At 51.0% G+C, this 23,153-nt stretch overlaps 7 protein-coding genes across 7 annotated transcripts; 4 read left to right on the top strand and 3 right to left on the bottom strand.

The window, feature by feature from the left end:
- Positions 1-1,339: 1,339 nt before the first annotated feature.
- Positions 1,340-1,681, bottom strand: BP01DRAFT_359870 (uncharacterized protein). The gene has a single exon (XM_025575779.1). It carries the CDS (start codon positions 1,663-1,665, stop codon positions 1,399-1,401), a length of 267 nt encoding a protein of 88 aa, XP_025427880.1. The 5' UTR covers positions 1,666-1,681; the 3' UTR covers positions 1,340-1,398.
- Positions 1,682-4,047: 2,366 nt separating this feature from the next.
- BP01DRAFT_154777 (uncharacterized protein) lies at positions 4,048-4,466 on the bottom strand. The gene has a single exon (XM_025570655.1). The coding sequence runs from the start codon at positions 4,410-4,412 to the stop codon at positions 4,116-4,118; it is 297 nt and encodes a 98-aa protein (XP_025427879.1). The 5' UTR covers positions 4,413-4,466; the 3' UTR covers positions 4,048-4,115.
- Positions 4,467-5,753: 1,287 nt separating this feature from the next.
- On the top strand, positions 5,754-6,494 carry BP01DRAFT_359869 (uncharacterized protein; the record flags this gene model as incomplete). Its single annotated transcript, XM_025575778.1, has 2 exons — positions 5,754-6,250; positions 6,323-6,494. A coding segment is annotated over exon 1 (215 nt), but the record flags the coding sequence as incomplete, so codon positions are not given.
- Positions 6,495-9,775: 3,281 nt separating this feature from the next.
- BP01DRAFT_154693 (Zn(II)2Cys6 transcription factor) lies at positions 9,776-12,450 on the top strand. Its single transcript, XM_025570654.1, has 3 exons — positions 9,776-10,794; positions 10,859-10,947; positions 11,046-12,450. The coding sequence occupies exons 1-3, from the start codon at positions 10,040-10,042 to the stop codon at positions 12,230-12,232; spliced, it is 2,031 nt and encodes a 676-aa protein (XP_025427877.1). The 5' UTR covers positions 9,776-10,039; the 3' UTR covers positions 12,233-12,450.
- A 728-nt stretch (positions 12,451-13,178) lies between these two features.
- Positions 13,179-15,729, bottom strand: BP01DRAFT_154671 (amino acid permease). Its single transcript, XM_025570653.1, has 9 exons — positions 15,716-15,729; positions 15,500-15,654; positions 15,052-15,452; positions 14,874-14,989; positions 14,649-14,826; positions 14,282-14,596; positions 13,867-14,196; positions 13,684-13,755; positions 13,179-13,529 (listed from the first exon to the last, which is right to left on the bottom strand). Exons 2-9 carry the CDS (start codon positions 15,554-15,556, stop codon positions 13,445-13,447), a joined length of 1,554 nt encoding a protein of 517 aa, XP_025427876.1. The 5' UTR covers positions 15,557-15,654; positions 15,716-15,729; the 3' UTR covers positions 13,179-13,444.
- A 563-nt stretch (positions 15,730-16,292) lies between these two features.
- On the top strand, positions 16,293-19,836 carry BP01DRAFT_425928 (Sec23/Sec24 family protein). The gene is made up of 6 exons (XM_025579774.1): positions 16,293-17,781; positions 17,834-17,931; positions 17,988-18,328; positions 18,380-18,817; positions 18,868-19,059; positions 19,117-19,836. The coding sequence occupies exons 1-6, from the start codon at positions 16,459-16,461 to the stop codon at positions 19,749-19,751; spliced, it is 3,027 nt and encodes a 1,008-aa protein (XP_025427875.1). The 5' UTR covers positions 16,293-16,458; the 3' UTR covers positions 19,752-19,836.
- A 1,535-nt stretch (positions 19,837-21,371) lies between these two features.
- Positions 21,372-22,265, top strand: BP01DRAFT_154635 (putative extracellular thaumatin domain protein). The gene has a single exon (XM_025570652.1). It carries the CDS (start codon positions 21,541-21,543, stop codon positions 22,066-22,068), a length of 528 nt encoding a protein of 175 aa, XP_025427874.1. The 5' UTR covers positions 21,372-21,540; the 3' UTR covers positions 22,069-22,265.
- The last annotated feature ends 888 nt before the right edge of the window (positions 22,266-23,153 follow it).

Below are 23,153 nucleotides of genomic sequence, written 5' to 3'. Positions count from 1 at the left end.
GAATCATGCGGCCTGACAAGGTGGCGGCGGGCAGCATCGTCGCCACCTCCAGCACAACGGCATACACTTCATGAGCATTCGTTGCCCGTTTGTAGTGCTTCCAAGCTTGTGTCTGCTTCCCTATCGCACCTCTCAGTTTTAACCTATGGCCAGTCCTGACAACGCATTCAAGACATGCCACCTGCACTGGGAATGGTCGAGCAATTAAGACTTTGCGTGCCAGGTAAACCAAAAAGGAGGCGGCGGCAACATCGGCCTGCGCAGCGATAGCTTGGGAAAGAAAACATTCGGTGGACTCGGATGCAGCAGGTATTGATGGTTCCAGGGACAGACGTGATTGAATCGATATAGTTGACACATGAGCCACCGCGATTTGCTCATTTCAGGCACAACTTCATACGATTCCTTCCTTGTTCATCACGACTACAGAGTCAATGTTAGTCCCTGGCCAACATCATTCGGCAGCAAGCAAGTCCAGAAGAGAATCAAGATTGCTGTACTATATCATGAAGGCTTTGATTTGTCTATACCTTCGGTCGCCATCCTCGATCGGCTTGGCATAGCATTTCAATTGCTGGCTTTGGTTTGTACTCTGACTGGACTTCAGCCACGCCCCTCTGCAAGGCCGATGTCGTGCTATAGGAAACCACAGACCTGACCAAAACCTTCCTCAACCGTAAACCGCCACATTGAAAGCAGTTGCAAGAAAGATACAGCTTGAGTGACTCCGTTTAGTGGAGACATGAGGATTTTGACTCTGCTTACAATTGTTGCAGCCTTGACCCTTAGCGTACTGCTAGAGCCTTCCCAGATGGCAGTGGACGGAAGGTACGCAAACATTTCATCTTTATCTGAGGCACCATTAATATGTATATCAGTCGACACCATTCGACTAGTCCATGTGCAAATTGTGCTGTATGGCAATAGCACAGGTGGAGGTTTAAAAACTCATCACAAGCAAGCCCTGAACCTACTTCTGGCTTCTGCATCTCCAGCACTCGGTGTAGGGACGACAATAATCATAGTCAGTTCGATAATTGTATGAATTCCTGTTGGACAGTCTCCGAAGTGACGGAACTCGTCTCCCAAATTTCAGCCAGTGCTAGATGCTGCACCCGTATCCGGGCGGTAGTACGGCTACCCTCCTCGGTGGATGACCGACACGCCGCGAGCTCTTCAAGAGCGACCGCGAACACGCTTATCTGAGCTCGCATAATTGCTTGCATTGGTGCCAGTTGTTGCATATCGGTGGGCCCCAATGTGCTGTCGTGCAGTACCGATTGCCCAAGACCCTCGAAATCAGGATACCCCTCCCTTGTGAGATCCAATCCGCTGCCTGGCTTCTCCGATGCTCTTGAATGTGTTGCTGCTCTGACTGTTGACTTCGGTCAGAAGACTCTAATCTGATGATTGCCCATGCACCAAGGGATCTGGTTGTACGAATTGTGCCAGTTGCGAATCCAGCACCATGGATATTTGGACTATCGCAGCCTCGATCGTGGGCCCATGCCGGCGTTGTGCAGTCGGCACCGAGCCTTGTCTGGGGTGGTGCCTCCAGTATTCGTCACTTTGCCCCACGAGCTGGAACCCTCGCCGCAGATGCACGCCTGCGCTCTTGTAGTTGCCTTGGATCAGCTCGGTGCAGATGAATATGACACGGCACATCAAAACCCGCTGCCGGACCTAAGGGTCATTCGATGCCAAGCGTCGCCGTAATATGGCCATCGTCCTTGGCGTATTGCTCAAATGCAAATTGGTGATGCGCATCATGCACGGACATCTGGCCCACCCAGGACCTCGCATCTCAACGTCCTCATGAAGCGTACTCAGAGCCACGAAGGCGTGATAGGCTGCCGGTTCCGCATTGGTGATCTGCAGCACAAATCGCTGCGATCCAACCATCATTGGCACCGTGTGGAGAGGAAGACGCGGAAACACCGTCTCTCATCTGTGCTTGTATCTGGTCGGGTGATAAGGGCACTCGGGATGACGAATTGCGGCCATACGGCCCTTGCGGCTGCTCCGGAGACGGGTGGAAGTCGACTAGCATCGTACTCGCACTGACGCCCGGTGGAGGTGCATTGATTGCACGCACCGGTGTTTCATCACATTTGACATGTCTGGCTCTGTAGATCGTGAGAATGCTGGATCAATTAGTGGGCATTAACCGAGGGCGTATGGTGGCTGGTCACAGACTGACAGGTTCGACATCCGTTTTCGGGATCTACGATGGAATTGCCTCTGTCTTGTCATTTCCGCCATTGAGATAGGTCGGTGGGTGTTCTGACTCTGGGGAGAAAATCGACTCGAATGAAGGCTGAGATGGTGTGTGTACTGTGTCGGGAGTTGTAAGTTGGTGCTTGGATGCTGTTGATTGGTAGGCGGGCCGCAGGCAGTGGGGAAGGGGGAAAGGGCAGGACGCGGCCCGCTTCCGAGTGGGTGCCGCCCCCTCCATCTGTCAAGCTGTCAACTTGACTCCCTGACATGACCTCGAACACTGTAAAGCTGGACACAGATCTCTGACAAAGCTTTAGCATACTTGAAGAGTCCTCTTCAAGACCCATCATATATGCTAAGCTCAGGTTCTCGGCTGCCTATAGCCCGCGTAGACACATTTGCCGCCTCATTGGTTTGAAGCTCCGGCCGCCCATGTCGGAGGTGACACATGCGCGGGGATCAGCTTCATGCCAGCTCGAATTCCGAGTGACCTCGCCGCTTCTAACCGGTCAGTCAGTGGCTCTATCTAAGATGCTTGGTGGCACCTCTCATGACTGCGCGACATGGGTTAATTCAAGGCTACGCAGCAAGAGGCCGCTTGGCTCTACAGTTAGAGATAGTGTGGAGACACTCCGGAGATAGTGGTTCCAATGCGGTCCTGACTTGTCCTCGAATATTGCGATAATGCAGTACTCTGCAAATCTCCGTGGCTGGTCGCCATCCTGTTTGCTATTGGAGGGTCTGGTGAACAAGCCTCGTTCTCAGACGGGACTGCTAACTCCCCATTATATACTTCCGTTGATTTTGGAGGGTCTATTATAGACAAGCAGCAAGCTCTGCGAGGAACCATGCAGGAAAGTGACTCATCGTGATTGTCATGCCTGAGCAAGTTGCTTGAGATTGCCAGCCTGCCTATGTTCAAACATGTTCACTGAGGTTTTCGCTAACACATGGTATTTCGATCTTTACGGAGATTGATCTCTAGAGCGATCAATATGAGTCGATATACCAAATGTCTACATTAGCCAGAATCCTGAATGACGCAGTGGCGGTGCGGAATCCTGTATGCCCGATCTCCGTATGTCACGAAGCAAAGAAGGATTTCACGATTGGAGAGCCAGATCTCTAGTGATTACCTCTGCCAGTATCTCTTATGCTGTCATGGAGCTGTACGCTATGGTACTCTGAGTTGATATGTCGGTCACCATGCGCACGAACTTTGCGTTTTCAATATTGACGTTAGTGAAACAGTCGCCTCGAAGCAGCGGAGGTGATCAACAGAAGTTGGGAACTTCATGATATTCTTGATCTGCTCAAGTAGGAAACCACGCGAGCTCACTGTCGAATATGGGGTTCCTTCCTTTCCTAGCGAGGACGGATCTTCATGAGCGTGGTTGAGGATCGAATGGACCAGCGCCGAACCAATGCACCAGGCTTTGGAGTTCCTGCCTTGGTAAAGTGGGATCAGTTGGAGAGAACTTAATATGGAGGTCGCAGAGGCCGCCTACCATCAGCATGATATCATCGCGGGGTCTGAACAGTATCAAGCCGTTTCCTCAGTTGCTGCGAGTGTCTCTCTGACGGGGTAAGAGTCGACAGCGAAGAATGCAGATAGTCGAACATGGTGCGAATGAGTAGTGGTCATTGCTATTCATCATGTGGTACTGCACTGTAAGTAGGGTTGGGATGTTTTGATATAGTACTAGAACCTTTGTTCTTGTTCAGTAGGTGTATTTCCAACCCTCCATGAGAAGAACAACTACGAGGTAGGATTAACCCGACTCTCGCAAGTGAAAACCCTTATTTTACTTAATTCTGCTATAACAACACCATTGATGTCCGATAGAACTAACCCATATATTTACCTCGGTACTCCGTACATAGGAATCCAGTCTCATCTACAGTATGCCCCCACGTGACTGACTCAAGCAAATGATAAACCAGCCAGTCTTCCCCTCCCAAGAGTCATCGCTCTCACTCGTACAGAGCACTAGCCGTACAGTCCAGTATATCCCACTCACTAGCGCCACCACCACGACCACCACCAATACCATATAGCCTGTACTGTACGGAGTATATGCACGCTCATCAGAAAAGGGTAAAGCCCAGCCCCATGACCTGCACTCCAATCCAGAAAGAGATCGCCTCACCCCGTAGCGCAGAGCTTCTTTTCCCCCCTCCAGAACGGAGTACATGCTTGGAGTAGAAGGAGCAAAACCCAAGAGATTGACATGGAAACTCAGAGAGAGATTCTGTGCGTACATGCGGTACGTGCGTGTGTTGCGCTGCGTCCGCATCCCCGCGCACGCCCACCCGCTCTCACGCCCACCCACTCTCTCCTCACACACACACACACACACCCGCCCGCTGGATTTTGCACTGGGCAGTGGACACTAGCCTACCCTAACACTATCCACTAACTTCTAGCCCTGCTAGCCTTGAGGAGTCAAGGTACCTCTTACTTACTCCATAGGCGTTAGGGGCCCCGGTAGAAATGCCCCAAAGCAGAACAGGAAAGTACTCTGTCAAGGAATAATAAAAGAAATGGGGGGACTTTCTATGTGTCGGTATGGGGCTTATGGGTTAAGGTTTGGGAGTTGGAGGGTCTGGAGGGGGATCCGGATCAGGATCAGGATCAGGATGAGGTGATGACTGATGTAGGTGTACCCGATCTCTGTGCAGGGGCTTAAGTTAACTGTGTACATCCATAGTTCTGGGTCCTAGGCCTTTTGCAACGGAGGTGGTTATCTTATTCTGTCGTAACTTGGTAGTTGAGTTTGGACGGAGTCGAGGAAGTTGTGGAAATGGAGAATGATGATTGGATTCTGGTGGGTATTACCATTAGGTGAGAGGCCCGGGGTGTTTCATCACCAGGTGTTAGTTTCGAGAGGGGGGCGTTGACCAGTCAATTTTGGTGTTGCTGGTTGGGGAGATCGGTGGGTACTATTCACTCACTTAGAGAGGATAGTATAGGAAATGATTGCGATAGTAAGATTACTAGTTGACTGATTGTGTCGTCAGTATAACTAACTTAGGTTTACTAGGTAACGAACTAATATAACTACTGGTGGTCAAGCTGTGGTAATCTACTACGGAGTACGGAGTATAAAGTTGAAGATCAACACCAAAAGTACTGCTTTTGTCAGCTCACTAAGTTCAACTCATTTAATCGTGCACCGGATTAACCCCACCGGGTGGTCCGTGACGGGTCTGTCATCTTTCTGATCCATAACTAACTAGTTATCCTCTAATGTACGATAGTTGAGTGATGGACAACTGAAAGTCCCTCGTTGTAGCAGAGCATGGACCTTATCCGGGTATACCCGAACCTACCATAGAATCACTAGAACAACCATGTGACTTGACAACACTAAAGTCCAGGCCAGCCCAGTCCAGCCCAAACCTGTTCTTCTTGGTGTGGATAATGCAGAGTGTTAGAATGAGTCAGTATCGTATAGAATCATTGGAGAGCCATAAGAATGCCAGAACAAAGGCAGCAGGTCGGGGAAAGAAGCCGAGTGCCTCCGGGCTACCTTAACTTCCTACCCAACCTGTAGCCGGTTAGTTTAGTGTATGGTATGTATACACTAGACTGACTAGACTAATGGTTCCTCTCTCTCTCACGCACTGAACTCCACTCTCACTTTCCCAATCAACTAGTGCGCAGGTAGGTTGACAAGGCGCCCGCCCGGACGGAGTCCTCCATCCCGAGCCGTTTCGAATCAACCGTGGCCGACAGACAAGAAAAGATGGGAGGAGGCCCAAGCACTCGGACACAAAGCCATCCAATTGCACACAATTCGATTCTGTTCGCCTCCCCGCCTCTCCCCCCTCCCCCAATTCCTTTCTTCCCTGCCCGCCATGCTTACATGGAGTCGTCAACCCTGTGCACGGTTGTTGACCAGTGGAAATGTTGTTCATTAGCCACCATGAGTGGCTTTGTCGGTCGCCTTGGACTGACTGAATGACTAGCTGTTGGTCTGCCTAAATCTTCATCGAAGAGAGGCATAGAGCAAAGACAAGGGCGATGTAGGTATGCGACCTAGCTGGAGCTCGGGTCCGTGCTTATTAGCTTGATGGCTGATCATTTCTCGAGTCTGATCAGTCCAAAATCACCGGACTTCAATTGATCAATTCTTCGTTGCTACGCTTCAGCAGAATCAGATTCAATCGGCTTGCTCGGCTTCATCTGATCACGTACCTACAGTAGTAGGCCGATTCCGCAACTCCAGTGAAGAGCAAGGGGGAAAGGTGGGTTAAGGTGAGCCCCGTCAATGGCGTCGGACATGGTCAATGCTGGCTTGATGCTTTGCAGTACCCGAATGTCCGTGCTGGGAGCACAGAGGAAGATCTGGCCCACTTTTCCCCAGATTGCCCGGGTATGTGTCAAGAGGGATGTGAATGATTCTCGCTACTTTTTGCTTTTGCATCCATTCATTCTCTTCCCCTTGCTGAAGACTCCGGATGCAATTCAGATGCACCTGGGGGGGCAGAGGGGGGAAGGATTTGGCCCGATCCCAATCCTCCGACGTCATCCCCCTTCGCCTCATCATGGAGAGCCAGTCTGAAGTTCGTAGTCCGACTGATCAAAGGCAAGTGGCTGGTGGGATCACTGCCCAAGCATCTGGCCTTCTCTCCGCAGTTGGTCCGACTAGTATCGGGGGGTGGTGTGGCGTCCAGCTGAGCCTGAGTCGTGTCATCCCGGCATGCAAGTAATACACTACATAAGACCCCGACTGGGAACACTACTACGCCTCCTTCCACCCCCAACTCCAAACAAGGAATAAACACACTTTCATGCTTCCCGTAGCTGGCAGTCATGCTGCGGTTGCTGTTCCCGTCCTGATCCTCGATGGATGTGGGGGAACGCCTCATCGCGACCATGCGGCATGCTTCGACGTGTCCGGTTTTTCTGGGGAGCATATACGGCTGAATCGGTGTTGCCTGAGACAGATCCTGCAACCCGATACATCTGAACTGATTATTGAGGCAAATCATCGAATGTCGGAGGGCCCCTGCTGCAGCGAAGAATTTGACTTTCTGCTTGTGTAAGCCAAGTGGGCTGCAGGTAAGATATCTATACGAGTCTCCATCAGGAGTCCCTGTACTATGCCTGTCTCCTCCCCATGATCAGTGATCAGGATGTGCGCCGCAGACCATGGTCCCCACTTATTGTGCAGCCCTCGCTGACGAATTCCGACTTGCCTTGGGGGGATAATGAATGTGTTATCAGGAGACGAGAGCATCGGGGAGAAAAAGGTTCTAGTCTTGCCGCTCTGCGATACCAGAGTGACAGGAGATGAGGGTGGGTGTCTGTGTGTTCTGCGAAACAGCGATGGAGACTGGCGAAGGGCCTGTACCACGTTGATCTTCGGTGGATTTCTCTTTCGGTGCAAGCCATGGGAGGGTCAGGGAGCCAACCGAGAGCCGCACGGGTCAGACGGTTTTCCTTCTGTCAATTGCTAAATTAATTCGGACTTAATTTAGGTGTATGGATGCACTCGTGGATCAGCCTCTAGCTTATCTTTTTAGTGCTTAGTGCCCTAATTCAGAAACAAGAGGGCAGGGCATCGCCAAAAGGAACAACAATTTTGGCGGCGAGAGGAGGAAGGCAAGGCAGTAGTACCCCTGACGATGCATCGCCAGGAATTGCATTTTGAACCAGGGGGAGGGGGGGATGGGTGAGAGGGAGAGAGGAGAGAGGGTCCTCCGCAAGGCTATCCACTCTCATACCACACACAGACACGCACGCACACACATAGAACACACGCACACAAACATACACAACCCCGGGCCGGTCGCCAGCCGAAATATGAGGTTCCCTGCCTTAATTTGGAGGAAGCAACGAGGATCAACTCCGCAGTGGTGGTGAACAGGACACCATGCGTGGGCTTTCTGATTCGCGTACATTGCTTTTTTATTGGGGAGGGGAAGGGGCATCCACCGAGTTCCGATGTGAGTGTAAAGTGCGTATGCATGAAGGCACAGCAAAACAGGCGGTACAGGTACGGCGCTCGAGTAGAGCGATGAGGGTAGGGGGTAAATGGATTTTGCTGGTGGGGACAAGGAAGAATAGATAGATGAATAGTTGATTGAGGCGGAGGAGAAGTCATGAAGACAGAGACCGGAAATACAGGCAATACAAAACTGACTGTGCATACAGCAGACCATCGTGCGCCTTAAGTTGGCCCAATAAGGGTCTGCCCAACACTGCAGTGGTTGGAGGCTTCCTTCCCGCATCTGAGAGAATTCCCTTCTGGGACATATTCTTCATCCAACTTAGTTGATGTTGAACTTATATACTCATATACTCCGTACTGAGGATCTCTCTCTCCGGAAAAGATGGCGATGCCCTCCTCATCGGACACATCTCCAGGCAATAAACAATGTACCTCGTTCATCCTAATTTCGAGGGGGGTCCGGGGCCTTTGTGATGGATTCGATTCTTCCATAATCGGAATTATCAATCAGAAAGTTTGCCCACTTGGGATCCATCTGAATCTCGCTTCATACTGCTGAAGTCTGACTAGTGGAGCAAGTCAGTCAGTCAGTCAGTCAGTCAGAAACCAAGTCAATTGAGCGTTGTTGGTAAGTACTTTGAGTCTTTGAGTGTTTCTCATAACCTTTCGACTTGCCCATTCGGGGTTGGCTTCCTTGAGGTGAACCTGGTCAACTTTAAGGGAGGATTCACATACATACACATACACACACACACACACATCCACATATATACACACACACATACACACATACACACATACACACGCACAAACACAACACAACACAATTCGGGTAGTGCCGACTAATTGACTCTTTTTATTCGTATTCCCTCATTGCAGGCTTCTTTCTCTATTGCTCTCGCCCTCATAAGATGAGTGTCGGCATTGAGTTGCCTGAAATCCCATCCAGATTTCCCAGCCTCTCTCTTACTCTTTCTTACCTGAATCTCTTATTACTCTGACACTTTCCCCTCCCTCTAAGCTTTAGGAAGTTTGGTCTAATTCATTATTGATCTACTAGTTATTACTCTCCCACTTACTGACTACTGCCCGCCACTATACACTAAAAATCTACACTACTCTAGAGTCTACACTACAACTAACCTACAACTAACCTACTTACATCCACACCCACCAAATTTGTGACGCACTAAAACTCCAGACCAAGTCCGAGCTGCCTGTACTTTCTTACACTTGCCCCCCACTGTGAGGATTTCATCTTCCGCGCAACCAGTCAATCTCAGCCAAGTCTTGTTGTTCCTCCCCACTTGCCATCCATCCATCCATCCATCCATTGTCTGTTCGATCTTCCCCTCCCTCTCTCTCTAACTTACTTATCCGTCTATGATTGATGATTTATTTTTATTCTTGATTATTCTTTGATTTTTGATTGACTGGTTTTTATTTCCTATTATTCCTACTGCTACTACTGTGATTCTACTACCACCACCACCACCACCATCACTATCACTACTACCACTACTAATAATACCAAACTACACCCAACTGTTCTACTACTCGTTCTTCTCTCCACCCACCACACCCACACCCACACCCACTCACACACACACCTCTTGCACCTTGTTCTGCTTTTCTTAAAGACCCCTCTTCGCTCATCGCAGACCACCCTCCCCTCCCCCGGTCTGTCGTCCTCTTCTTCTGTTCGCTCGTTCTCCTTGCTTCTTACATTGCTGGCTGGCTTGCCCCATATTCTAAATATCTGTACGGTACACTTCTTCACAGCTTGATTTATATATACAGCTCCCAGCACTTGCGGAAGGTCTCGACTGCACCTCCCGTTGAGAGAGGTGGCGCCCGGTGCAATGTTGTCCATGCAGAAACCCTCCATTTTTGCTCTTCCTTCCTCTTCTCCGTCTACAGCTGCATCCACCTCCTCTTCTTCCTCTTCAGCCTCCTCTGATAGCCATCACCTACCTCATGCTCTGTCATCAGCGCACCACCCGACCGCTGTTCGTCGCGACTCCGCCCGCTCGGTGGTTTTCCCCGAAATTCCCCCCGCCTTTGTCGACTGCCCATTAGTCGATGACTCCTCGCTTTCCCATCGCACCAGTATTAGCACCACCGACGATCTCTCCAATGACTCGCCGAGTTCCTGGGATGGAGATGCTCCCTCCGACAATTCACCCACTGCGCCAACCGCCGACATGGACTTCAAGATCCATGATGGGTCACATTCACACCACTATCACCAGCACCACCACCCGTTTGCTGCGACCGGGGTGACCGCAAAAACCTTCCGACTGAACATTTTCTCGCACTACGCCGATCCAGCCATGACTGAGGTAGCCCCTAAAATCGAGGAACTGGATGAGGTGGACGACCTGCAAAGTATTAAACCCGTGGGGGTGGAGACAACAATCAACTCGATGGCCAATGCGAGCTCTGGTCATTCGGATTCCACGGCTGTTCCCGTTCATGTCCCACGGAAACGTGGACGACCGCGCAAGCATCCGCTGCCAGCGCCCGGGGGTCAGGTCAAGATCACCAAAGGTCGATCCAAAACTGGCTGTATTACTTGCCGTCGTCGGAAGAAAAAGTGCGATGAGACCAAACCAGCGTAAGTTTTTCCCTTCATGTCTGGGAGCGCTCGCAGCCGTGTGTGGATTCTGACCTTATCGCAGCTGTCTGAACTGTCAGAAGAACGCCGTCGTTTGCGAAGGGTATCCGCCGAAGGAGATCTGGAAGAGTGGCAAGCAAAAACTCGAGGATGGTAAGGATCATCGATCTCTTTTGCTCCGACCCCACGATTTATCGAACCCATAATTCGACATCTCAGACTGTTCTGTTCTAACTTGGTTTCCTGGACAGCAGCTCGCACCAACTCCATGGTTTCTCGCAGCCTCCCGTTGTTGATCGATGGTATCGAGACCGAGATCGATCGTCGGTTCCTAGATCACTTCGTCTACGGATTCAGTCGGGTTCTGACCTTAATCAACGATGACTCTAATCCCTTCAAAGAGATTCTCCTGCCCATGGCCACTCAGCACCGCGGGCTGATGCACTCCCTCATGTGCTTGTCGGGCTCTCATCTCTCAGCCCTTGATCCAGAGCCTAAGCTGAAGGAGCGGAAATATTACCATTTTCATCGTGCCATACGCGATCTCAAGGACAATATCAACGCCTCGTCAAGTGGAACAGTAGAGCCAGAGCTCTTAGTGGAGGATCCGATCATTGCCTCCACCATCGCCCTCAGCCTGAACACAATCTGTGAAGGAGAAACCAACGGCGAGTATCGGCCACACATGGACGCTGCACGATTTCTCTTAACCACGCAACAGCCACGGAACGAGAAGTTTCGACAATTTATTGTTGAATTCTTCCAGTACCATGATGTATCGAACTCGATCACTTCACTGGATCGCCGGCCCGCTCACTTGCAGGGCGACTTACGGCTTCCCGACTTTGTACCGCATGCCCAGGCCGGAATGTTCCTTGGTGTTTTCGACGGATTGTTCAATTACATATCCGAAGTGACTCGACTACGGGACCGCATCCGTCAGCGATTTGACGAGGGGTATGAGCCGGCAGTGGATTATCAGATCCTCGGAGACGCTGTCTCAATAGATTCGGCCATTCGAACCTGGGAGACATCTTACGCGGCCAACACTCCGAATTACTATCTAGCGCAGCTCTATCGGCAGTCAACCTGGGTCTACCTCTACCGAACTATTCGGCCATCCCGACCGAGTGAAAAGATTGCTCAGGTCGTCGACGATGGTCTGGCATATCTAGATCAAATTCCCCAGGATGCAGGAGCATTGTGTATTGTACTGATGCCCCTATTCCTGCTGGGATGCTCGGCCTTCCTGCCTCGCCAACGTGAGCGAATCAAGAAGGGGTTTGAATCTCTCAAAGCTTACTCCAACCTCCGCAACATCGAGCCCGCTTTTAAGGTCGTGGAACGAGTGTGGGAAGTCATGGACACCAACTCGGAAGAGAGCTGGGATTGGGAGAAAATTATCAAAGAGATGAATATGGATTTCTTGATCACATAGGCAAGACTTCCTTGAACCTTTCTAGCATTCGTTGGCTGGCTTGATTGAGCACATGGGCCCTTGAAAACAGTACAGCAACGCATGTGTGTACTTCTGTGGTTTCCATCCACATTTTTCTTTTTTTCTTTCCCCCCCCCCTCTTTCTCATCATTCACAATTTTTCGGCTGGCGAACAGGACAACTGGACAGTTGGGACGGAAAGGCCCTCAAAATGAACAAATGAAAGGGCAGGCAAGCACGGGATCTGGAACGGCGTCGGGCCAAATGGGGGCACATATTTTAATTTCACGTATACCATTCTACCTTAGAGCTGATCAGCTTCATTAGTGGAACCAGCACAGGCAGACCATGGGTAGATGTACTTTTATCTCGATGACGGAGTTTCGAGTTTCTTGGGTTGCTGGTTGATTGTTATGAGTTTTGACGACAAGCCTTATGGTGATATATGAACCCATGTATAGGGGGACCTGTGAATTGTACAGTCATGGTCTCGTTTATTCTTTCTCCACAACGATTTCCTGCCATTCTTCTCGGATGTATGTAAAGCATGCGTGGCGTCTCCATGCGTCAATAACATGCTCCCCCTCGACTAAGAGCTGGGCTATGTAGATGCCCTCTCACCCACGCACCAATCTTCATTCAATGGCGTCAGTGTATCAGAGACAATTAAAATGTCGTTAAGATTAGGTTTGACAGATCTATTTAGCCTGGAACGCAAGTTGTACCTGCGTCGGGGTTCTTTACTATATGAGCTTTGTTTCGCGCTTCGGCTCTGCGCCCTGAATCCTATACCTTGTCTGATGGCTTGTACTGTGGCCTTTTAGGGTGTAACTATACTATTTAAGTATAACTGAACAATTGCAACAGACTGTATCTGTGTCTTGATACAAATCTCCCAAACAGAAACAGTAAGATAGCGGATGTATCTGATTTGATGCCCGAAATTCTTTGAACGAGTTCCGTGTTCGGTGATGAAATATCACCTTCCTTCGATTTTCGCCCCCCAACCCCTAAAACGGAAAAAAAAAAAATTCAACAGTGTGACCAAGGTATTGCCCATGCTTTTGCTTCGATGTGATGAAACCAGGAATGACGGTTGATGGTTTCTTCCGGCGCGTACCATGACCTCTGATAGGCATTATCCCGTTCTCCGCAGAAGTTTGAGCCCGCCCAACCAGCCTGGACAGAAAGGTGCAAGGGGTCTTTTGAGATTCAGTGCCGCTCCTCAAACGTTCCGTAGACCTCCTCGGTGGAAGCAGGCTCGTAATCTTCATTCGTTCGAGGTCCGGTGTATCTCCTGAAGTGTTATTTGGTTGTGAGTCATAAATGTTCAGTTTGCGCCGGTGTAGCTCTCTGCGCGGAAGATTTTCTTTGCGCGCGCGGGGGGGCGCGAGGAGGAGGAGGAGGATGATGATGATGATGACGACAGTAATGAAAGAAAGTGCACTTACCCCCTTGCAGCAACCCACCACCATGCCAATGCGAATAACGCAATAAATATTCCGACGAAAATTCCGTAATTCCTGCGCATCCAGTCGCTGTGCATCAGCATTGGACTATATTTATGGCTTGTTCGAGGTTTGTTCAAGAGTGGTCGTGCGTGAGCACTGGGAAGGGGGAAGGGAAATGCATACATATTCTCGACTGTTACGGGCAATTGCCGGGGGAAAAACAGCACCGCGCTGATGAACGTCACCCAAATAATTGATATCCAGTTGATGTAGGGGCCCCATCTGCCTAGAGTAAAGGGTCCCTGGACGAATTTGAGGCGCTGGCGGTAGATCTGGTGGGCGAAGATCACGGAAACATAGGATAGGTCGAGAGCTGGTGCGGTGATACTGAATATGGCAGTGGCGGTTTGTGTGGAGCCAATGGCAATACAGGTAAGGCCGATACTGAAAAGGACGACGAACCAGACGGCGTTCAATGGGGTTTGGGTACGGAGGTTGATGCGAGAGAGAAAGCTTTGAGGGAGATGTTAGATTGTAGGTGTTGTCTCGGTTGTCCTCACAATTCACTGGTTGGGAGGGCTGTGAGGGTGGAACGCACGAGGAGAATGGGAGCGCTTCATCCCGAGCAAATGCGTAGGCCATGCGAGTATCGGCCAACATGGCTGAGCAGCCGGTGAAGAGCTGCACGAGGATTGCCAACCCCCACATGATCGAGCCGCCGACGGGCCCTCCGGCATTTAAGAAGATCTGCGCAGCCGGTAGTCCAGTGGGCGAGTTGAGAATGCCTTCGTAATCAGTGAGGCAGAAACAAAGGCATATCGTCAAGAGCCAACCGAGGGCACCCGAGACGAGCACAGCCGTACGTATGGCGATCGGTCCCAGGGCAGCCGCATCATGAGTCTCCTCAGACATACTTAAGGAAGTTGGTGAGTATAGAGCACATGCTCAACAAAGACAAAACTCACTGAGTTGTTCCGTCATAATCCGTGAGGACCCAAGCGACGGAGATGAAGCCCAGGAGAAAGGAGAAGAGCTTGGAACCCCAGCCAGATCCATCAGTAAAGTGAGTGAATACCCAACTGGCTGGCCGTTTATCGGGCGTGTACCACAATAGTACGAAGCAGATGCAGACAGTGGCAGCGACTAAACTGTCAGGTCTGTCTGGTAGCAAGATATGTGATGGAACATACTATTGATGGGAGCAAACCAGGCGATGATGCGATGCAATGCTTTGGTGGTCATGGAACACACCAGACCTAGTATGCAGAGGAGAACCACAGACAAAAGGACGGTTTCGGATGCAGATCTTGGGAACGTCAACTCATGATTTGGCATCGACAAGGCAAGGTAGTCAGAGAAAGAACTTACGGGGAGTAAGAGTGATTGCCGTCAACCAAACCTGAATTCATACTTGCACAGGCAAGCAGCATCTGGCTTACGGTGTAGACCACACTAGCAACCCCTGCCGTTTGTCCCAGCAGGTTACACCAACCTTGAATCCAGGAGAATATGGGCACATATTCCTCTGGAACCACATGTTTGGTGACAAAATACATGCCTCCAGCTGTGGGATACGCCGATACAAGCTCCGCTACAGAGCTTCCAATGCAGAGTGCCATACAGGAGCCCACAAACCAGCACCATACCGCTGTGGCTGGTCCCCCTGCGGCCAAGGGAGCGCCGAAGGTCGCTGGCACAGAACCGAGAATGCCCAAGATGGAGATAGCGTAGGAGATGGTCGACCATTTCGAAAACTCGCGTTGCAATTCCTGGCTTGATCAGAGAAGCGGACCAAGCTTGATAGAATTTTGTTTACCTGTCGATAACCGATCTGAGCCAGTAGCAGGTCGTCATTGTCTTGAACACCAGTCATCGTATCACTCTCTTGGCGTGTATATAATCCTTGACTGGCCGTTACGGAGCAGGAGTTAATAGCTCATCTAGTAGAAAGGCTTCCGGTTCTGGATCTGCCTAAGAAAGACAATCTGGAATTAGACCCCGAACCATTACATTCGGTTTGAGTTGAGCTCACTTATTGCCAGGCTGAGCGCCAAAAAGACGGTGAAAGGACCCCGCAAAACGTTGTTTCAAGATGAAGTGGAATACAACGATTTAGTCAAGTTATGGAGAAGATCTGATTGGACTGCTCTTGTGTCATATTACTGTATATGCAGAAATGATGAAGGCTCTGTCAGTGAGCAAAAAATCGAGGGTCGAGGGAGCGAGTGGCTGGAGAAGTGGCGGCAGGTTGTTTGTGCTTCCATGCATGCATCACGCAGCTTATCGGAAGCCTTGATAGTACCAGCAAGGGCAAGTACACCAGAACATTTTGTACAGCCATCACACATTGCGCACTAGAGCTCTCACGAATCATATAGTCAAAGTAATAATTCCCATTGAATCAGGTATGCTGCTGCAAGACCAGACTTGTATACTTGGATAAGAGTTACAGTAGGGATGAGGGAGGGATGGTTATAGATCAAGCCCCTGGCCGAAAAGAGTAAGGCGGACAGGGTCCGGAACAACAATGGGCCGGAGGAGGTTGTTTGTATTAGGTGGTCATTTGCGATGCGCCGCCGGCTTCAGAGAGGATCTCTTGTCCCTTTTCCGCTCCTCGCACTCGATATCATTGTGGTACTGTTGATCCTCGTGGAGCTGTAGGTGGGTTCCGCCTCTAAACAAAAGAGACACACGTTGAAGATCGATCCCTCCTCATCCACGCCCCGCCTCGGTCAATTCGTCCTTCCCCCCCCTTCCCCCGCGTTATGAAGCACCATGGCCGACCCGAGCATGTATAACACTTACGGCCAAGGCTCGGTGCCTGGTGCGACTTCGACGGATCCCAACCGTACAGCTCATCAGGTTCCTCCACAAGGCTACCCTGCCGTCGGCGTTCCTCCCGGCCCTTCTCCTCCCCAGCCCGGGGCTATGTATGGAGCCCCTCAGCAACAACAATGGTCTGGATACGGGGCCCCTCCGCCGACACAGCCTTTGCAACCGCCTCCGGGTCAATTTGCCCATCAGACAGATCCGATGGCTGCTAGAGGCGTGTCTCCCGACCCTTCGATGGCTGGTTTAGCATCTCAAATGAGTGGGCTGGGCATAATGGGAAGTGATGGAGGGGCTCGGACATCCAAGAAGAAGCACCGTCATGCGCATCACGATATCGCAGGAGCTTCAGCTTCAGCTTCGCAGCCCCTCGGCGCAGCCCCTCAAGCTGGTATGCCAGCAACATCGCAGTTTCTCAACACCGGGCTGAACCAGGCCCCGCGTCCCATTTCTCCTGCAGCCAGTATCCCTGCCCCCGTGAACCCGGCGCTTGGAGGAGGTGCGGGCGCTGTTCCTACGCAGGGCAAGATTGATCCAGAGCAGATTCCAAGTATCCCTCGGTCGCGAGACATCCCAGCCCAGTATTACTTCAACCATGTGTACCCGACAATGGAACGACATCTTCCGCCGCCGGCTGCGGTTCCTTTTGTGGCGCACGACCAGGGCAATTCCTCCCCAAAGTATGCCCGTCTTACCCTGAACAATATTCCTTCAACATCCGACTTCCTTTCTTCCACCGCACTGCCCCTGGGCATGATCCTGCAACCACTAGCCCGTCTCGACCCCGGCGAGCAACCGATCCCCGTGTTAGACTTTGGCGATGCCGGACCGCCCAGATGCCGCCGGTGCAGAACATATATCAATCCGTTCATGTCGTTCCGGTCCGGAGGTAATAAGTTTGTCTGTAATATGTGCACGTTTCCCAACGATGTAACGGCAGATTATTTCGCGCCGATCGATCCCTCTGGGGCTCGCGTTGATCGCATGCAGCGGCCGGAATTGATGATGGGAACAGTCGAGTTCTTGGTTCCTAAGGACTACTGGAATAAGGAGCCGGTCGGTCTGCAATGGCTCTTCTTGATCGATGTCAGCGTGGAGTCAGTGAACCGAGGCTTTTTGAAGGGCGTATGCAAGGGCATAATGGAGGCTTTGTACAGCAAGGAGTCTTCCGAGAACCCTGAAGATGAGTCTACAGCCCGAAGCATCCCTGAAGGCGCCAAAGTCGGTATCATCACTTACGACAAGGAAGTCCACTTTTACAATCTCAGCGTATGTTTTCGGTTCCATGACTCAAGTCAGGCACTGTGTTTACAATCTCTAGGCACAACTCGACCAAGCTCAAATGATGGTAATGACGGATCTCGAAGAGCCTTTTGTTCCCCTTAGCGAGGGCCTGTTTGTGGATCCATATGAATCCAAGTATGTTTCCGCTCGATTAATGCGAGTCCGGCGAACCCCGCTAATGCGAGATGCAGGAACGTCATTACCTCTCTGTTGCAGCGAATCCCTACAATCTTCTCCCGTGTCAAGAATCCGCAACCAGCGTTGCTTCCTGCCTTGAATGCCGCCCTCTCTGCCTTAAGACCGACTGGTGGTAAGATCATTGGTACAATTGCCAGCCTACCTACTTGGGGCCCTGGAGCTCTCTCACTTCGCGATGATCCCAAGGTACATGGAACCGACGGCGAGAGAAAGCTGTTTACGACGGACCATACGGGCTGGAGAGAAACTGCAGGCCATCTGGCTGAGGCTGGCGTTGGTGTCGATATGTTCATCGCCGCGCCGAGCGGCACATATATGGATGTAGCGACGATCGGTAAGCGCTCGGTTCTTCGGGTGCCCGCAATTCACTAACAATGTTTCAAAGGCCATGTTCCCGAGGTGACGGGCGGAGAAACGTTCTTCTATCCCAACTTCCATGCGCCCCGTGATATTCGTAAGCTGTCTCAAGAATTGGCCCATGCGGTCACACGCGAGACGGGCTACCAAGCTCTAATGAAGGTCCGGTGCTCCAACGGTCTTCAGGTGTCCGGATATCATGGCAACTTCGTGCAACACACGTTTGGTGCCGACCTCGAGATTGGAGCTATTGATGCAGACAAGGCTATTGGAGTCAGCTTCAGCTACGATGGCAAGCTCAACCCCAAGCTAGACGCTCATTTCCAGGCGGCTCTGTTGTACACCTCGGCCAATGGTCAGCGCCGGGTACGGTGTATAAACACTGTAGCAGCAGTCAACGAGGGCGGTCTGGAAACTATGAAATTTGTCGATCAGGATGCAGTGGTTAGCATGTTGGCCAAAGAAGGTAAGATCACCAGTTCTGTGGTTGGTTTGGTCGATACTGATACGGTGCAGCGGCCTCGAAAACGGTGGACAAGCCCCTCAAAGATATTCGAGCCAGCATCACAGAGAAGAGCGTGGACATCTTCAGCGGATACCGCAAGATCTTCTCCGGCTCGCATCCTCCGGGTCAGCTGGTACTGCCGGAGAATCTGAAGGAATTCTCGATGTACATGCTCAGTCTCCTCAAGTCACGCGCTCTGAAAGGTAAGGCCGCGTTTGCCGTGCGGAAAAAAAGAGAGACAAACACTAACTTTTCGGTAGGGGGCCAGGAAGCGTCTGATCGACGGATCCACGACATGCGAATGCTCCGCTCCATCGGCTGCACGGAACTGTCGCTGTATCTGTATCCCCGCATTATCCCTATCCACAACATGCAACCCACGGATGGTTTCCCCAACGAACAAGGTCAGCTGCAGGTGCCCCCCTCACTGCGGGCCAGCTTCTCGAAGATCGAGGAGGGCGGGGTGTACCTGGTGGACAACGGCCAGCAGTGTTTGCTGTGGCTGCATTCGCAGGTGTCACCCAATCTCCTGGAAGATCTTTTCGGTGAGGGTCAGAACTCCCTGCAAGGGCTGAGCCCTCAAACGTCGACGATTCCCGTGCTGGAAACGCACCTGAATGCGCAAGTGCGGAATCTGCTCCAGTACCTTTCGACGATTCGGGGCTCTAAGGCGGTCACCATTCAATTGGCCCGCCAAGGGCTCGACGGCGCGGAATACGAGTTTGCTCGCATGCTGGTCGAAGACCGCAACAACGAGGCGCAAAGCTACGTAGACTGGCTGGTGCACATCCACCGGCAAATCAATTTAGAGCTGGCGGGGCAACGCAAACGCGACGATGTGGTGGGAGAGGGGGGATTGACCAGTTTGGCGGGCTTACGAGCACCCTATTGGTGAAGAGACGGAGGTAGTATCTACGACCCGATGAGGCATTTGCAACTATCCATGTCCGACACAGAAGAGGGGAAATGTCATTTTTTGGAGGGGGAGAAGGGAGGGGTACGCTAGGATGAAGGCAGGGATGGAGGGAGGGGGAGGGAGAGGCGATCGATGGCGAAATCTCATTTACATATGCAGCAGTGATCATTCCAGTATACCACGGTTAAGCGTTTGAACCACACACAGGAAGAGAGAGAGAAAAAAACCACATGGGAGCGCCTCGTGAGACGAAGGTTCTTCAACTTTCTTGCCGTTTGACTTTTACTTTCGGATGGGAAAATCCCTCAGGAACAGGCAGGTCAAGCGTAGCGATGATGTAGCATGTGCATTGACTGTATGCACAATACGTCCGTAGTCGGAGTGGGAAGAGAAACCCTGTCAGGCAAGGCAGACGACAGAGTGAGCGGATGAGTCTAGAACCCCGGGCCGAAGGGAAGGGAAGAAGGGAAGAATAGTGCGAATTAGAGCGCGGAAACTAAACGCCCTACTCGTAGAAAGACTTAGTGTACCGGTAAACGGTGAGAAGTTTAGAAGGTGAGGTGAAGAAGTTTTTTTGCACTTGCAGCCGGTGGCAGCCATTCGCAGGCATTCGCAACCATTGGGCAACAGATGAGAAGGGATCCACTTTGGATCTGAGTGGAGCATCCTTCTTCAATCATTTCAATCATTCACGAGTATCCCAAAAACCAGCGGACAAAGATGATTTCCGGCCTTCCAATTGTTTGTTCTCCTTGTCAGCCGCCGAGAGGGCAGAATTAGTGGAGATTGGAGATAAAGAGCCATGGATTGTGTGCTTCTGGAGCCATTCTTCGAACTGTTCGCTGTTGCGGAGGGCTTTAATACTGATGGAAATTGACTAGGTACTGTAGGTGAATAGGTGACTATGTGTAGCAAGCAGCTGATGACAAGTCACACTTCGTATTTGGATCAATATTATTGATTAGTGCCGCGGGGATTGTCCTACTTGGTGCTAAGTGTCATGGATGGATTCTGAGTAGGGAGTACCTTAGGTATACACCGCAATAGGCAGGATTACAGACTGCAGCACCTGTCAGCCTTTCTCTTCATTCTCTCCATTCTGAATGGTTCACTATTCCGTTCTTTGCCTGTCTTCGAGCCCCACTGCATCTCGTGGCGTTCAGGAACTCTCTCTCACTCTCTCTCTTTCGCGATTCTCTCCACTTCCAGGGACCCCAATTCAATCCACGTCACACCCTTTTCTGGTTCTCTTTTCCTCTTTGCCTCTTTTGTTGGGAATTCTTGAGTGTTTCCCAAAGATAATTCTTTTTTCCTTCTCTTTCCCCTTCAAACAAAGTTTTACCCCTGCACCATCGCGGGTCATGGCTTCGTCGGATGGAGACAGTAACCGCCAGGTACTCCGTCCGATGACAAGATCGATGCGTGGGTGACTCGCCTCCCCAGTGGCCGAGTCTGGGTTATAAAGGATGCGTGCATCGCACGTCTCAGATCGACTCTTTTCCTTCTTCATCAATCAATCGACACTCTCTCAAGTCAATCTTTGTTGATCAGTCATTCTCTTGTGAACAGTCTGTTGAACAGACCGTTCCGTCCTTCTTTTTTGCAACAAGTCCACTCTCTTTACTGGACCTGCTCTCGTCAATCCTTTTTCGTAAGGGTTATCAAAAAATCTCTCCAAAAAACCTCACATCTACCGTCGTCGACAAGACATCCCCCAATCAGCAGCAGCCTTTTTGTGCTCACTCGCTTTCTCTCTCTCATAGACAAGATGATGGTCCCTACTCTTATCGTCAGCGTTCTGGCTGGTCTCGCTACTGCCATCCCCGCTCACCCCGAGCGCCGTCAGGCTTCCGGTGGTGTCACCATCGTGAACAACATTGGATCCCCCGTCTACGCGTGGTCTGTTTCTGATAGAGTCAGTGACATGGAGACCCTTTCTGCGGGCGGTGGATCCTACACCGAGAGCTGGCAAACCAATGAAAATGGCGGTGGCATCTCCATCAAGCTCTCCACTAGCCAGTCTCAGGCCGACGTTCTCCAGTTCGAGTACACCCAGTCCGGCGACACCATCTTCTGGGACATGTCCTCCATCAACCTGAGCCCCGACTCTGACTTTGTCAAGTACGGCTTCACCGTCGTCCCCTCGTCCGGTAGTTCCAACTGCCCCACCGTGACCTGCGCTGCTGGCAACGCCAACTGCCAGGAGGCCTACCAACAGCCCGATGACAACCAAGCTACTCACGGTTGCCCCATTGACACCACCTTCACCCTTACCCTTGGCTCCGGCTCTGCGTAAATGGTGATCTGACAATGTGTCATTGAGCTCAGGCTTTGCTCCCTAGCCTTGCCTGCTAGGGTGCTACCAGCAGTGGAGGACTTTGCTATTCTCTCTTTCTCTTTTTTTTCCCTTCTTTCTTCGTTTCTTCTTCCTCCACTCTTTTGGCTTCTTTGCCTCTCTGCTTCCAGCAAAGAGACTTTTTCTTCTTTTCACTTTTACCCACTTTTTTGCCTCTCATCATCCGAAACCAGCGAATGCGGAAGTCGGCTAGATCGACTACCAAGCTTCTGGCTTTCTAGATGGGACACTGTTTTTGCACTTTTTCGCAACTTGCTTTTCGATTCCCACCCCCAGTTTGCCCCAGGTTATGAGAGACAAAACAATTCTTGTGGCTTTGCTTGCTACGCACACTCATGTCTTACGATGTATCAGTGATTTGAGATCACACGATTGACGGATAGACTTTAGATAGACCCAAAAGAATGGCTTTGCTTCTTGAGATTGCCTCCAGGTTTTTCCTATAGACTATTAGTAGTTTGCAATTCTGCAATTCCTGGTCCTATGTCTAGTCTAAATAGTCCGCAATAATACAGTAACCACCGACACGTCTTCTCTCTCCTGTCCACTACCCGCGGGCTGGAACCAGAACCAGAGCAATGTAGACTTGACTGAGAAAGAAGCAGACGGGACTTCCTGGAGAATGCCGAAACCAATTCCTAACCTTCGCACTTATGACTTAATGATGAACTCCCTTTATTCAATCCCCCTATTCCACAGCCCCGACCCCTTCCCTTGACCCTGCCCTTGACTCTCGACTATTGATTACTCTATGTGGCTGGAAAAACAACTGACACGTACCAGGACCATCGGGCATCAACCACTACTGAGCCAACCACAAAGCCACCGAAGCCACAACTGATCCAATTAAGGGGAGGCATCCATCCATCCATCCATCCGACTGACAAGTCCCACAAACACACAAAGTCCGAACCCATCAAATCCCCAATAATAACTTGTGTTTAGTCTCTCCGAGATGATGCAGGTACTATGCAGGTACTGGATAGGTCACACGGCAGCAACAGCAGACACGCTACTGTAGACGG

The sequence above is a fragment of the Aspergillus saccharolyticus genome, assembly GCF_003184585.1.
Source record: "Aspergillus saccharolyticus JOP 1030-1 unplaced genomic scaffold BP01scaffold_40, whole genome shotgun sequence".
Classification (NCBI taxonomy): Eukaryota; Fungi; Ascomycota; class Eurotiomycetes; order Eurotiales; family Aspergillaceae; genus Aspergillus; species Aspergillus saccharolyticus.
Note: the sequence above shows the minus strand (reverse complement) of the source record. Positions and strands in the feature narration are given on the sequence as shown.